The 17,327-nt window shown below is 39.0% G+C and overlaps 1 protein-coding gene across 1 annotated transcript in view; it reads left to right on the top strand.

Annotated features, from left to right (window-relative positions):
- The window catches only part of LOC126252237 (homeobox protein Nkx-2.5-like), a 108,564-nt gene that overhangs the window by 66,205 nt on the left and 25,032 nt on the right, over nucleotides 1-17,327 (top strand). Inside the window, exon 4 of the mRNA XM_049953110.1 lies at nucleotides 7,011-7,096. Within this exon, the coding sequence (XP_049809067.1) occupies nucleotides 7,011-7,096 (86 nt within the window). The remainder of the gene's footprint in view (nucleotides 1-7,010; nucleotides 7,097-17,327) is intronic.

Here is a 17,327-nt window from a genome sequence, read left to right as displayed (position 1 = left end):
ACAAAAATGAAATGAGCTCTAACATGGAAATTAAGCGTTTCCGGACACATGTCCACATAACATCTTTTCTTTATTTGTATGTGAGGAATATTTCCTGAAAGTTTGGCAGTACCTTTTTGTAACACCCTGTGTATTAACAAACAAGTAAGACAAATGTTGAGATTTCTTGTTATACAACAACTTTAAGTGGAGCTCGTTCCATTTCTTCAAATCTAATTGACTGAAATGATCATTGAAAGATTCGGAATGCCACAACCTGAAATGTGTGCTTGCGTAAGTTCCAATTGACGAAAAAAAAAGTTTCATGTGCTTTGTGCTCTGTTCTTCAGGTACCTGCTCGCAGTAAGGTTGGTGTGCTGTGCTTCAGTTGGAAAGAAAGTGGGTACTGTAATGGTACTTAACTGCAGTCAGTACAAATACTTTCAATGCACTACGAGATACATTGCTGGTACCCCATTAAGCACTCATCTGTCAGTACGAAGTTTTACAGAATTTTTAAACGAAAGACCACATCAGATCATTTCAGAATGCTTAACTGGATCAATAAATATCGCCGAATGGCGCTAAGGTAGAACGTCTTGGAGTGAAATGATCCAGCTTCGAACCTGGTGGCGAAATATACGTTCACCACAAGAATTCCTCAGCAGGATTTCCCTTGATTAGCAGACTGTCCGCCAGTGCTGTGGCTTCAGCCCCAAATCTCAGCAGAGTGTCTCGTGTGGTGAGGGGATACCACGCTGTTGATCCGACAGCAAGCTGCAGCCCCCTTTACTGCTATTTGAAATGAGTGAGATCTGTTCCAGTGTCGGGTTTCACCCTCTCCCTTCACTCACGAAGAAAAACAACGCAAACATAACACGTCGCAGATGCTTTCGACACACTCAACTACTCTCTTTCAAAAGCGACGCCAGAGATAGAAAGCTCATAGGAGCTGGGATACAAATAGCGAGAAAGAAAATATTTCTGTCTTGAGCGGATTAATTTACCTCATATCCCAGCAAACGGTTCTTTAGAAACTCAGTTCAGTTCTTGATTCTGTACATATTTCGGTTACAATTACAATTTCTTTCCATTTGGAAAACGAATTTGGTGTCCTGACAGCATCTGATATGTTCCATACTACTATTCGTTAAATTGCCACTCAGATTTACGCCATCCCTGAATCCTACAAACAGCGCACTCGCGTTAACAGAACTAGAAACAGAAAATAAAAAAGTTAGTATATGCTGAAAAGTTGTAAATAAACTGATAACCAAATAGATGAATATCTGGCCATCATAAAAAATTTCTCCACCCCCTCCGGCAATATTAGGTACGTCGCGTTTTGTGCCGATCTAATTTAAAACGTTTCTTGGAAATGCGCCAAACACACAGAAAGTCGACCTGTTGACTACAGCATGAGACAAGCGCAACTTGAATTGCCCGAATTTCATAATATAATAGCATTTCACAAACGAAAGTGTCTGTAGTACAACAAATTGTAGGAACTGCATCACGTTGTCCATTCTTAGATACCAAGGTACGTAAAACTGAAGTTCTTTCGTTGGCCACAAAGTCAAAACTTCTGTTCAACCCTGTCACGAAAACAATGAAATCTGTGGTCTGTTTCTGTTCATTTGTCAACACAAAAATTTCATTTACGTTTGGTATGACATCGGCAAATGATAATTCTGTCCAATGATTCCATCAACCTTTTCCCCATGTAACAACAAGAGTTTTGACGAGAATGGTTGTTTTTCTCTTGTGGTAATTATCTGGTATTACTTATAATACTTTTGTCTCTCTAAAACAGGAAACTTTCTACTATCTTATTTTGAAGCTGGCACATTGTTACAATCTCTGATAACCACCGATTGACATTACTTGAATTACTTGTATTTTTTACTCGAGTTTCATTAGTTTGTTATTATGATCATATCTAACAATGTCTACAACTTTATATGTTTCTATTCTTGTTCTCATTTAACTTTACTATAGTCACAGCTTTTACTGCGTTTTAGCTCGCGCACATATTTTCCCTTTAGTCGCCTGATAGATAACAATTACTGCCTTCTCTTTATGTGTTAAATCTAGAACACAGTTAAAAAATGTCAGTTGATAACGTGCACACTTTCTCAGAGGCAAATTATTTTCATGCAGTACACTGAAATAACACGTGCGTTTAAATAAACTGTATTGTTATCGGCGCATTATAACAAAATTTGCAACAATTTCTACCATTATTTGGAAATACCTCTTGTGCCATACAATAATAATAAAGACGAAAGTTTTGTTACTCGCAACTGGCGTCTTAATGACTACAAAAGAGTACGAAATTACAAATAATGTGTCACTCCTTATTATAGACTGAAACAAACGCCCTTTCTTCTTACCCGTGAAATAATGTTTTATATTCTCTTGGCTTCAGCGGGATATGTTAGCATTACATTCAATTTCGCAAGTAATTCTTTATGAATACGTTGCAGGTTATGTAATTTGATTTGTATGTTTTAGCTCTGTTTACGACTATTTTACGGTTATTCATTTCTAGTAATACTGAAGTTTGGAAGACTCAACTACTGTAAAAGTTTCACAAGCTTCGCAGTGAAATCATGACGAACAAACACTTTATGACGTGAAGACGCTTAGAGACCTAGTTTCGATCCACAGTTGAACGGTTAACAGCTTTTGCAATAGTGTTTGTCCACATACAAGAACCTATTATAGTTTTATGTAGTTCAGAAGTGGCAATATTTTCTTAGTTAAAACTAATATAGGCCGAATTCCCTGTTTCCAGCAAAGACATTATGAGTGTTATTCCTTCGTACTAAAGCAGATTATGGAACTTGCAATAAGGTTATCTTTCTCTCACACTTTGCGAATCAAGTCCCAGTATAGTTAGGCTCGTTACTAGCCGTGGCGACGTCAGGTTTGAATAGTGTTGACTAATTTACCTAAGTATGTACACATACCTGGTTGCACATGTCTCTATGGGGGCAGTAATGCTCTAGTAGCACATTAAACTAACTCCAATTACCGAACCCTAACAAAATTTTTCTGAACATTTCAAGTGACTGTCATGTTTCCCACCTCGTGCTGCACATTGTCAAACTACAACCTACGTATTACAAAACTCATCTGGAAAAAAAAAAGAAAGTAAATACCTTTTCTTCCAGTTTACTAAAAAATTACTCCAATTCCCTTCAAGGCTTCCGAACGTTGAACCTTTGTATAATCATAACTATTATCAAATAGAATATAAATTTATAGTTCATCAACAATCACAAATCAGAATCACAGTTAACACCTTCTCTTCTCATAATAAGCAAAACAAATGTCTTCACATTACCAATTCTACGCTAAAAATACTGATACATGCTAGTGATGACACGATATATTCGCATGCCTGATTAGAGATCGTGTATCATGAGTTGTACTACCGTCAAAGCAATGAATTAAATTAAGAAACTGGCGAGCTCCCTTGTAAGCCAACAAAATTAATGTACGTCATATAACTGTTTTACTGAAGTGCTAAAGCACAGAGTACGTAATCGTATAAGCGTGTTTACCTACATGTTAGGAGTGCCTCACTGGTTGTATCAGTTAATGTTAAACAAAAACACATCTGAATAATATTAAATGTTCATACGAAGAGCTTTAGGAAAGGATCTTAAATCACAAATTCTCTCAACAACCACCTACATTAAAATTTCATTTTAAATGGTGTGTTCAAAAAACAAAAAAAATTAAGAAACAACGCTATTTAGAATTACTGTGTTTATACCTGTATATCTGGAAATCAGTACATCAACTGTGTAGTTGGTATTTTCATTACAAAATAAAATCACTACTTCATGTGTAGTTTAAGTTCTGGAATTCCAGTTATGGTGAAACAAGAATATACTTTACCGAAAACATTGAGGATTATAAAAAAATGTTTGCAATATCGTCGTTTCGTATTAAGTGCGCCGATCGCAAATTTCTCTCAACACTTACCTGCAACACGTTTGTTTGAAAGAAGTACATGCTCTGCAAATCTGCCGATGTCTGTTACGAGCTTCTGCCAGTACATGCCACTCTCTGATGTTAGTAAACTTTTTCCACCTCACGTTTTTCCTTTACACAATAATATTGACGTATTCCACTACACAAAAGCTTATATAAATTTTAAGCAGCGAGCTTTCAAAACTGTTCGACAGTGCGCCATTACCTTTCAGGCCGATTTTCTTGATGCAGCGCTACGCCTCTACCAAATTAACTTCTTTGACCCATACTACCAACAACAAATATATATCGTTGTTCTTTCGACGCATTGCCGAATTATTAACATAATTACTTTGCAGATATGTTTAATATAGCATTATAATTGTCCCAAATACAGTTTTCGACCGTCTTTCAGAAAACCGTTTCAGTTTATATCATTATTCGCACTCGCAGTCGCACAGACATTAGCATCGGTGACCACCCATAATTCGCCCTGTTTCTCAATAGATGTCACTTGCCTCATTACTACAGTGTGAGTCTGTTTCCTCTTGTGAAAAAAGGAAGGAACCACCAGGACGCTAAAAGTAACTAAAATTGTTGTTTCCATAACATTATATGTATGGGAAGGATTCCTTGTGAATTACTCGTCGTAGCGTGAAATAAGCGGCATCAGTTGGGCATAGTATCTAGTACCTACGTTGAAACTGATACGGGGTAAATTAAAACTTTTGTTGTCATCTGACAAACATCGATGCTTGTATAAGCTATCAAGAATACACTGAAGACTGCAGCAGTGTGTGCCAGACACGAGATGTCGGTAGGAATCTATCTCGTGTCATGTCGCTCGAAATGTCCGTGAAAGTCTACTGTAAAAAGTGAGTGATTATGCTGCTACGCTGTGTTTCTTCTTTATTAGTAAATTTGTATGAAACATGTTTGCCCAGGGATTAATGTGCTTGGCATCGCAGGAGCACTTCTTTTGTTTCTCCCATTGAGGTAACAAATGAAGGGAGGCGGCACTACAGACTTGCGCTGTACGTTGTTTTGAAGACAGAGTGGGCGCTATTTCAAGTAGCCCAAAACATTAGCAGACTACTGTTTACTGGTGCTTCTTGTTCATTATTTCTGTCGTGCGCGCTCAACAACAGTTTTAAATACTAAAAATTGTATAGCTCACATGAATAACGTAGTGTCAAGAAGGCAATTTCGAACGTTTTTCTGTTCTTGAATGCGTATTTACTCTAGTAACACGACACAGTCAGAGTGACGTCACTGGAAAGTATCACCGCGATGAACTATGAGGTATCAATGCGGTGATCCTAATGGTTTGGGCTAGTTAAGGTGGCGGACATCGGCTTAAAGTTTGGAACGTAAGCCGCCTCCCTTCTTTTTTTACCTCTGTGGTTTCCACCGTAGATTATGTATATCTATGGAATGAGCATAGTCTACAGCGCATGTTTTCAACATCAAACGGAGTCACTCGCGTGATTATGGGACGACACTGGCTGTCTTCGATTTGTGGTAATAGCCAAACTTGAATAGTACACGTATTTGTCTTGCCTATATACATTCAGCACGTCTGAGTTTTCATAACAGCTATTGTCGTTGCCACGGATGCAAGGAGAAATATGTGAGAGGAGTAGCGGTTACTTTTCATAGGTATGTACAACAAATTTGTAATTGTAAATTAATTACTGATATGAGGCACTGTTGAAAAATATAGAGACGCTGTGTTAAAATGTATTCTAGAAGTAATTTCAGTAATTTGACCGTCATGTGATTACGAGACATGTGCTAGATAAATTTACAAGTGTGTTTGAGTAAAATGTCAGTTTATAAATATTGATGCTATTTCATATGCAGATAAAATCTATACACAACAGTCTGATTAACTCCTTCCAGTTCATGCAGGTTTTCAAAACCGTTCCGTGCATCTTAGTTTTATTCATGAAACGGTCTCCTATACAGGGTCATTGTTACGCAGTTAATTAAAATAATTCCGACAATATGAATCAGTGTAACAAAAATCTAAAAAAAATATATTTTTGGCTGTCACTTCTTTAATTACTCCAAAATTAGAGCATTGATCTTGTATTTTTTATTTTCATTTGAGTAGTGTATGGTTTTAGTTTTCTTGTGAGATGGCGAAAAATATCAGAGATGTTTTACTTGTTCACAAAAAGCAGAAGGCTAAATAAAGAAAAACTGAAAATAATAATGGACAAGCATGTGGTGCAAATCGCTTGCCGTATTTACTGCAACAGTTTCATAGTTCCAAATGGGTAGTTTTTTCCTTACACTTTAGCGCCGTCTACAGCGTCATTGTAACGTAATTAATTAGAATAGTGATTCGACAATATGAATAAATGTAACAGAAAGCGTAAAGAAGTATTGTTGGCTGTCACTTTTTATCCTGTTACCGAAAAACGTAAATAACGTGGAAATTGAGCTTAGATACTGGAGCGAAAAAACACAATATCATTGCTCTTCCCATCTTCAAGCCAACAACAGTTCCTGGTATCAAACTGTTAAGCTATCCGTAAAACATGTATACATAGTGTCACGGTATTTGTGACCCTGTAGCAGTGAAGTAATAACACTCCAAATATGTTAAGCGCCATGCTAGTTAAAAGTCGCCGTAACAAAATCATGTGGTTTGAGCTGCAGGGAAGTTACTGACACAATTCTCGGTCTACGCATCCAAATACGAATTCCATATATATTTATACTCTAAAGTTTCTACCAATGAGCTCAATACCTTCGGCTCACTGGATTCTATCCACTGCTGAATTTCTCTAATTAAACTCTTGTACAAAACTATGAATAAGCACTACCGTCGTGACTACGCATCTCCAGAGTCAGGAAAGTTTTCTGTTGTACGGTTACTTACATTGTATATTATCATGTGACAAATAAAAATTCAGATGATGAAACGTAATTCTATGATCGATAATCTATCATTAAAATTTCTAAATGACATAATTTTTACGTTGTTGTGTTTAAAGGGAACGTAGATGATAGTGTATTATGTCAATGTTTCGTTTCAGAGACGGTCCGAACAGATTCGAAAAGGAGCCAGACTGGTCAGCATCGCCAAAGGATTAAGAGGAAGCCCAGAGTGCTCTTCTCGCAGGTCAGTACAGCAAGACATGTTGGGTCATTTACATAAATATACTAAGAAATACGTATAGGACGTAGTATGAAATGAACGCAGAACTCCAGTTTATCTTAGGCAAGACAACAAAAATAATACATTTATTATAGCTATTTGCTGAAATCTAAACTACGAAATGAGCTCAGGACGTAGTATGAAATGCCTACAGGACTCCAGTTTATCTTCAACGAGGCAACATACGTAAGATACAAAAAAGGAACTAGTCGTTAATTATCTTTGTAACGTGACAGGCCAAGATGTTTCTCTCCTCTTCATTGTTGTTGTGACACTTTAATTTGATACCCTGCAATATTTTGGAATACTGCTGCCATGCAGAAAATATCGTTTCCGATGCCGATTCACCAAGGCTTTTTTTTCACTTTCACCTTCTATTCTGTCGAAAGCTATCTCAGCTCTTCTTTTCTTTATTCCTGTACTTCTTAATTTGTATCTATTTACATCCTAGTCGGCGTACTTTCATTCCGTTCGATTATAAAATTGGTTCGTAATCTCGACAAACATTTTAGAAATCGTTATTATACACATGGACGTGCAGAGAATTAGTTAATTGTATATATATCAGGGACAGTCAAATTGTGACGAGACAGACGGAAAAAGAGGAATTGGACTTTTATTATTTCAAAAGTAATCACCACAACTTTAATCGATTTATAGTACTATGTGACAAGACAACCAGCACTCTCGTGGAAAAAGTGTTTGCAGTTGCCTGCGGAATCATTATTGTAGCGAGGCATGCACTTCGTCGGAAGCAAACGAAGGCCGCGAATGTCTTTCTTCAGGGCTCCAACGATACAGAAATCGCATGGGGAGGGATCGGCAGTGTATGGAAGACATATAAGGGCTTCCCAGCGAAACTTCTGCAGCGTAGTCGAAACAACAGCCACGTCAGCTCCGGGAAACTCATGATCACCTTTTTCTTTAACTGCAGATGCCCGCTGCTCATTGACTTTCAGAAACACGACGCCACAATTAACCTACAGAGGCACGTGAACACTGTACTAAAATAGAAATGCGCCATCAAGTCGAAACGCCCAGTAATGTTGGCAGACGGCTTCTCTCTATTGCAGGATAAAGCCTGCCCAATTGCAGCCAGGGTTATATCGGCTACGCTGCAGTAGTTTCGCTGGAAACATTTACGCATCTTCCCTATAGTCCCGTTCTCTCCACATGCGATTTCCATATTTTTGAATCCTGAAGAAAGGTATTCATAGCCGTCGATTTGCTTCAGACCAAGAGGGTCACGCATGGACAGTCATGGACTCTATAGGCAACAACCAACATTTTTCCACGGAGCATTGACCTTCTTGTCTAGCAGTGGGATAAATTTATGAGCTGTTTTGGAGAGCCTCTTATAGTATGTGGGCTGCCCAAAGAGTAAATTCCATGTAGCATGGGATGTTGTTGGGGATACGAAACAGTCGCTGGCACCGATTCACGCAGTAGGTCACTGTGGTTAAGAGCTACAATAGCGAGAGAAAAAACTGCTTCTCGTTCGTCTGTAATAGATGTTGAAAATGAGCGTGGCGTCGGGAAATTCCATCTAATCGGAAAATTCATCCTCATATATGATTTTTAGTGCCAACAAATCTCAGATTTCTTGGCATTCAACGCGAAATTTGTGCTGCATGCGGACTGAATGTGTTGTCTGAACGTAGTGTGCGTCACTGTTATTTATCTAAGAGGGGAAGGACGATCGTTCACAGTGATGAGAAAGTGACAGTCCGTCGTCGTCAGCAAAGCACTGGTACAGGAAATGAAAAATTACATGACAACCTACGTTTCTGTGTACTTCAACACTCAGAATACTTTTTACAGGTTTTCCGGAGTGTTCTACATGATGTCGTAAGTAAATAGTTAGGATAACCGAAATTCTTTTTTGTTCGTTGGGTTTGAGGATTTATTTATGGGAACCTCAAAACTCAACAGATTACTGCAGCTGTAGATTTGCTTTTTCGTTGTGTTGTAGAAGGGAAAAGCCTATAAAACACAATGTAACGGTGACAATACTTGGTTTTCGACTCTAATACACAGACAAAGCGGCCGTCAGTATTGTGGATCATAGAACCTCCCCCAACAAACCAAAACAAGCTCCCAAAACGTATCCGCCAGAATGTTTATGACGTCTTGTTTTGTGACGCTAAGGGAATACTGATTAAGGATTTTCTGGAGCGCGGATGGACGATCAGTTTTGAAGTCTATTGTGAAATGTTAAAGAAACAGAAAAGGTCAAATTAAATAAAAAAAGTGTTTCTTTGCTAATTGTGTCGTGTTTTCGTGGAACAATGCTCAGCTGTACTCTCCAGTAGGAGGAATTGTTGTGCCATTTCAAAAGAGACGGTTCTGAACGCCCACTCTACAGCCCATACTCGTCTTGTAACACTTGGATCCCAACGTTTAACGTTTTTACACCAACGAAGTTGAAAACTGTTACGGCCTCCAAGCAAGGACGTAACCAAAGGGGGGGGGGGGGGGGGGGGAGGTGGGCGGGGAGGAGGCCTAGGGAGTCTGGACCCGCTCTATCACTTAAATGAAGCTGCAGATGACCTAGTTGCCATGCAGTGAATTTAAAAGATATCTTGATTTTCAATTTTACGATGATAAAGGGTATACGCACTGTCGATTGTCAACAAGGCCCTCGATAGATTTAAATTACTGGTATGTCGACAGCACTATAGGCTATCGCTCATTCATACTTTAGCCAAGACCGTTACATTGGTCTTACTTGATCTCAGTTGTTTTTTTAATAAGTTGATTTCTTACTGCAGTTGAATTCAATGAAAGTGCTGCCATTTTTTGCTTTTGTTCTGTTCGGTGTTGTGATAGTGTCTGATTGGAGGTAATTTTGTAACACGAAAGAAGAAGAAAATCAATTTTGATTGGTCCTCTAGCATTACCGTATTATCATATTAAGAATATGTACTCGCTACTGGAATATTTGATTTATCTACTATAGCAGTTTAATTTTAACACTGGAGTCGTTATTTGAAGACGGATAGAACTTTGGGATTGCAATATTTCAGTATCTGACAAGACAATGGAGTGTAAACATAAAAACAAATAACATTAAATTAAAATCAGTACATAAAAATAAACTTGCATTTGACTATGTCGCCCAAAAATCGCACTGATCAACAAAAATATCTCTCAAAAGGCGATGTTGCATTGTTTAAAAAAATTTGCTCAAAATTCTATCATTAGAAGCCCAAGTGGCCAAATATCTTCTCATATTGTCACCTGGGCGACACTCATTTACGAAAACCTATTCCGATACTGAACGACGGGGAGGAGTTTGCTGATAGTGGAAGGGGTATATGATGACAGTACATTCGTTTGTAAGAGATTTTTTCAGCACGTTGCTTGTATTCGTCTGAGCCGCATGCGCCTGCACCCCCGCCCCCGCCCCCGCCCCCGTCCCCCACCCCCATTCTCCTTCACCGTCCACCAATAATCTGTTCAACTTCTTCTATCACTAATAACATGCCTTCTCGGATGTTCTATAATTATCATCAAACTCTAACGTTTCTAAGTTGTGGAAACAACTGTATAGAACAATTTTTTCGTTACTTTTGTAATAGTACTTACCTACATTTCGAGAATAGTTATTTATTTCTTGGGCAGAGAGTGTTTAATTTTAATGTTGGTTTGGATAAGATTTCGACAATATACGTAGTTCAACGATATTTGTTTTGAAAGGCAGCTCTCCAACACCATTTTCTACTATGTACATTTGCGTAAAGATAGCTTACTTGTGGAACCGTGATATATCATTTCTTCAAATTTTGCTGCAAGAAAGTTAGCCCACAATGAAATGCCTTATTCGTAATATTCTTGGAACAAGGAATACAACCGTCATAATTCTAACATATTTGTAAGTAAACATCACATAACTGATAAAGTATGTTCTACATCACGGAAGAGTTCATTATCATCAAAGACTGTATAACCATTATATCACAGAAAAACGCCGATTCATTTGTGATGTCGCATACATTTTAAGTCTGGTTGATATCAGTGCATGAACCAACGTTACGATCCCAAAACTGTAGCTCATGTTATATGTGTATTCCGTCTTGCTATAATTTCAAGTTGACTATTCAAATAATCATTTAAAAAGAAGAGCTTGATCACTTGAGGAAATTGAAGAATTTTAATGAAATGTAACACACGTAATTTGAGACTGAATTGAGGAACTTGATATGGTTTGATGTACTGAAGGAATTTAAAGACAAGATTGTAGCAGGAGAAAGATAGCTACTCTCAATAAAGGTTTGCACCTCAGAATTTTATACTTTGACGTGACATATAGATAAGTATTTATATTACCATTTTGACAGCTTACCTTCACTGATATTTAGCTTTTGTTGAGGCTGTCTTTCTGCAAGGGCTACTTTCTCACAGATGCGTAGATGTAGTTCATCCTGAACATTATATTATGCTCTACGCTGAAGAGCCAATGAAACTTTTACACCTGCTTAATATCGAGTAGGGCCCCCGCGAGATCGCGGAAGTGCCGCAACACGACGTGGTATGTACTCGACTAATGTCTGAAGTAGTGCTGGAGGGAATTGACACCTTGAATCCTGCAGAGCTGTCCGTAAATTCGTAAGAATATGAGGGGTGGAGATCTCTTCTGAACAGCACGTTGCAAGTCATCCCAGGTGCGCTCACTAATTTTCATGTCTGGGGCATTAGGTGGCCAGCGGAAGTGTGTAAATGCAGAAAAGTGTTCCTGCAGCCACTCTGTAGCAACTCTGGACGTGTGGGGTGTCGCATTCTCCTGCTGGAATTGTCCATGTCCGTCGGAATGCACAATGGAGATAAATGGATGCAGGTGCTCAGGAAGGATGCTTACTTACGTATCACGTGTCAAGAGTCGTATCTAGACAAAACGGGGGTCCCATATCACTCAAACCGCACACGCCACACACCATCAAAGAGCCTCCACCAGCTTCAACAGTCCCCTGCTGACATGCAGGGTCCATGGCTTCATGAGATTGTCTCCATACCTGTAGACGTCCATCCATCAATTCGAAACGAGACTCGTCCAAAAAGGAGACATGTTTTCAGCATCGGTGTTGACGGGCCCAGGCGGGCGTAAAACTTAGTGTCGTGCAGTCATCAAGGGTACACGGGTGGGTCTTCGGCTCCGAAAGCCCATATCGATGATGTTTCGTTGAATAGTTCGCACGCCGACACTTGATGATGGCCCACCATTGAAATCTGCAGCAATTTGCGGAAGGGATGGACTTCTGTCACGTTGAATGATTCTCTTCAGCCGCCGTTGGTCCCGTTCTTGCAGGATCTTTCTCCGGCGGCAACGATGTCGGAGATTTGATGTTCTACCGAATCCCTGATGCTGACTGTACACTCATGAAATGGCTCGTATATTGGCAATGCCGACCGCAGCGGCGTATTATGCCTGTTTACATATCTCTGTGTTTAAATACTCACGCCTATACCAGTTTCTTTGACGCTTCAGTGTATATATTCTGTGTATGGTATGAGTAGGTGGTTTTCTGCATTTGGTCTCGGACATTCATTTGATACATATGACATAATTATGCTTATATTCGGTTTTCTTCTTGGCATTTTATAGCTTTGATGTGGCGAACAGATATTTTTACACTGTCATTTTGCTATATTTACTTATATTGACAATAAGATGTTGCTGATGCTGTCATTGTGCAAGGACTACTTGCACATCGATGCATATTTCGTTGGTTTGCATGTTTTTCTGATGTAGTTTCCTTCATGTATCTTTTTTTACAATATTTTTGACTAGTAGGTTACTTCAAGATTCTGCAGTTTAATGTAGCATCCAACTGACCAATAAAAATCATGGCATGTTTAATTAATGATTTTGTTAGTAAATAGTACATTTTCACAACGTGTAGAGTGGAAATTTGTTATGGTATACTATATATAATTCTAGGTATGTGACGATCGATGTATCTGTTGGTTTTATCAAATGATTACTATAAATTCAGTTGTATAGTATTGTCCTTGATTCTTGTTCTGTCTTTAATCTGTCTTTGATTTGCGTGATTGGTAAGTTGATGATGCTATCGTTAATGTTTAAGCATACAGGACGTGTGTTTGTGTACTGAATCTCCGAAACTGGTGAATATATAATAAATAAAATCGAAAGGACGGCTGCAGGGGTTCCATTTTATTACGTGAGTGAACGGCTGAAGTCCCTCAAACCTTCAGTCTGAAGGTTGGACATACAAAATCATTGAAGATGATCGTAGGTCAAACATGACACGTTTGCCAGGTTGATAAAACATAGAAGTATGTAATCGCGACAATGATTTCTATTTAAAGAATGTTGATTCATGAAGAAGACACAGGATCGACTTCAACTGCAGGCGATCGATGACTCTGGCCTTCTTCCAGGCTTTGGAGTAAATCTGACATTTGATGGATTTCGCACATTTTGATGATCGTGTGTAAGTCTACTGTTCCTTGACAGACGTTGAAATTTAGGCTGTTCCCAACGACAAGAACGAAGACAATGACGAAGCAGGAGGAGAAGAAGAAGAAGAAGAAGAAGGGGAAGCAGAAATAGAGTCAAATTCCATTTATGACTAGAAAATGAGGAAAGCCATTATTGAAAACTTGTACGTTAGCAGAACGGATTATACTATGATATTCTTTCAGTACTTGGTACGCCCATTTCGTTTCATTTTTTACAATAAATAAAAATTAATGAACTTTGTAAAAGAATTAACTTTCTTTTGAGTTTCAGTTACTTTCTTTCTTTCTTTCGCTTGTGCCTTTTTCCTGCAATGACGCAAGGTCGGCATGGTTAATCGGAATTGCCAAGGGTAAGTTAAGGGGTGGCCGGATGACCTTCCTACCGCCAACCCAGTACCCCCCGGGACGCAATTAGTGTACCCCAACTGTCTGTGTCTAGTGTAATCCATGGAATGGTGCGAATGTGTTCAGATGTCTACGAGCCGTGCAACTGAGGCGGGACGTGAGGACCAGCACGATATTCACCTAGTGGAATGTGGAAAACCGCCTAAAAACCACATCCAGGCTGGCCAGCACACCAGCCTTTGTCGTTAAGCTGCCAGGCGGATTCGATCCGGGGCTGGCGCACCTACCCGAGTCCAGGAAGCAGCGCATTAGCGCTCTCGGCTAACCTGGCGGGTCTTTTCAGTTTCAGTTACTGATTTCTAAAAAAATATTTCTTGATTAGTAAAACTTTCGTGAAATCGAATTCTCATAGAATAGGACTTTCAGTTGCGCCCCTCGTGCTTTGCATTTTCGAGAGTCGACTGTATTATTCTGAAATTTGAACGGTTATTATGTAGAGAAGTACAGTAAAGATATAATTTTAAGATTTTTCTAATAATTCTGCTTTAAATGTTCCATTTTTACCCTACCTAAAATTATTTCCTGGATTTTCTTCATTTTTCACGTTGTAACCATAAGTTAGTCCCATAGTACATTCATCCGGAGATGATTCGTGGCAGTTTGACTGGGCTCTGCTCTTTCGCTTCACGCTTCTGTAGTAGTGAGCAGTTAGTTTGTTTACGTTCCTATAGGAAAAACTCAGTGTTGATTCAGTTTCAAGAAACACCAGTTTTTAGTCAGTACTGACGGCAGCCTTTCGCTGTTCAGAGCAAACAGCGCTGCCAACTGTGGGACATCTTTCCCGCCGAATAATGTATTGTGTTGTGTACTTCCGTATACCAATCAAGATAACGTCTAAGCAAACCTGTAGCAAATGAATTTTAAAATAAAATATTAACAACTGTGAGCCGACGATTTTTACAACTGTCTTAAATTTTTCTCAAAATATTTCTTCATTCTCTTTCTTGTACACGGAGATGGGAGCAATATGTTTGTTCAGATTCATTGAAAGTCTTTGATTCGTTTTCATATTTAACCTGATTATTGTTTTTCTAAACAGTAGATAGTGTTAAAATGATTAACTAATTAACTATATCGTTTACAATGAACAATTAACCATATTTTTTAGTATCGCAAGTTACGGTTTTAAACGCTGGAGTTAATTTCTTATTCATAAAGGTCCATGCTTTAAAAATGCATTTTTCCGGATCTGTTGTCAGTCTCACTCAAATGGGGTTTAATCAGGTTGACACCAGACGCGAAAGAGTTGACCTGTTTGGTGGAGTGTCTTTACTATGAGAAAGTTACATTCAAAGCCACTTCTTCGATCGTGAACCAGTGGGTACAGGGACAGAGCGTGGTAGCTTTATGGGATATCTGAATTGGTTCAAGGTTGCATATGTTGTCTATTTATGTAATTGGATGATTACAGATGATATTAGAAATGACTGGAAGCGAGATTAATAAACCTAATGTTGGATGGACTGCTTTTCACAAGAGAAGTTCAACGTATACGGGTGTTCGGAATTTATAGTTATAAACTTCTAGGACTTGCAAATGGGAGTGAGTACACAACATTCTGAATATGAAGCAATGTCCGGAAACGTACCATTTCCGTGCTACAGCTGTTTGAAAACATGTTTGCTACGTATGTTTACAACAGGAGGGGCGGGGTTCGTGCTTACGTCGGATTGGCTGATGTCGTTTGACGTCTATCCTACCTACCTGATCGGTTTCGAGCCTCTTCCTCCTGCCTGCGACTGATAGAGCAACATGGTTGAGTACACGTTAGCAGAATACGCTGACATGATCCTTCTTAATAGTGAAGCTCACGGTAATCGAAGAGCTGCTCGTCGCCTTTATTAAAATCGTCTTCCACAACGTCCGACTCCATCGCATACCCTTTTCACCACAATTACGCCACAGCTTCGAGAAGGGGTATCTTCACGGTGAGCAGGCATGACTGTGGTGCTCCAACGACACGCCGCACACCCGAACTAGAAGAGGTCGTACTGCATCACGTTGAAGAGAACTCATCAATGAGTACACGAGGAATTTCTTTGGCTGTTAATAAATGGAATGGTAAAACAAGTGATACGTTTCCAGACATAGTTTCCAATTCCAACTATTATCTATTCACTCCGCTCTACAAGTCCTAGAAGTTTGTAAGGGGAATTCCCGAACACTCTGTATATTCTGTAGGCTCTTCAGTCCTCGCTTCACAATACACTTACGGAGTCGTTTATTCAAAAGAAGAATTTGACCTAACAGTCATATGATGAGAAATTGTCTGTGATAACCTATCTATATCTTTAGTTTCCTTGCACTCCTTCAACTCATTCCATCATTCACGACAGATTATATTCTGGTGATGAAGATAGTTCACTGCTCAAAAACCACCCCGTTACAAGAGATCATGAATGCAGATACAGTTGCTCTCACTACATGGAATAATAAACAGTCTTTCACTATATCTTTCTACGAATTTCCAACAGTTCTCCACCCTCAGATAAAATACGCATTTTTTAGTATCTTAATTTTTGTACTCTGTGCCACCTCCGTTGAAATTTAGGGGTAGACTATGTCTCCGATATCTTCCTCGTTTGCACAATTAAAAAACTGCTAAAATATCATATCCATTGTTTTCTTTCCGCTTCTCACTTTATTGCTGGTTTACATCCCTTAGCTGAAATGTCGATACGTCTGTTCTTTTTTTATTTTTAGGCACAAGATCCGCCAAACCGATGTTGTTGTAGTGTTCAATCCGAAGACTGATTTGATGCATCTCTCCTCGCTATTCTGTCCTACGCAAGCCTCTTCATCTCCGAATGACTGCTGCATACTACAACCATTTGAACCTGCTTACTGTATTCATCTCTTCGTCTGCATCTACAGTTTTAAACCTGACCCAACCTTACTTCTCTCCAATGCTTAATGGATGATGCCTTGATGTCTCCGAATACGTACTATCAACCGATCACTTCTTTTAAACATACGATAGAGCTGTATGTCCTCGGGAAAAAAAGCAGCTGCTGTTTCCCCTTGCTTTCAGGCTGTAAATGTCATAAAGACCTATGCATTAAATATTTTCATTTCCTCTGTTTCATACAGCACAGTCTCCCTCCCAGTGGTTACTCCTTCGGAAATGTAAAGGACAACCATAGCGTGGGCGTATTATGCTGTTGCACCGAGCACTCGCTGCTGTTGGTGAAAAATCATGAACTACTGCTCATACCACTGCTATGCTGTCTCTTCCACACTACAAACGCGGATAATATTAGTTGGAATTTCAGACTTTTCACAAATTACACTACTGGCCATTAAAATT

This window comes from Schistocerca nitens, chromosome 4, assembly GCF_023898315.1.
Source record: "Schistocerca nitens isolate TAMUIC-IGC-003100 chromosome 4, iqSchNite1.1, whole genome shotgun sequence".
Lineage (NCBI taxonomy): Eukaryota > Metazoa > Arthropoda > Insecta > Orthoptera > Acrididae > Schistocerca > Schistocerca nitens.
The sequence above is the reverse complement of the archived record's forward strand: the minus strand, read 5'-3'. Positions and strand labels throughout refer to the sequence as shown.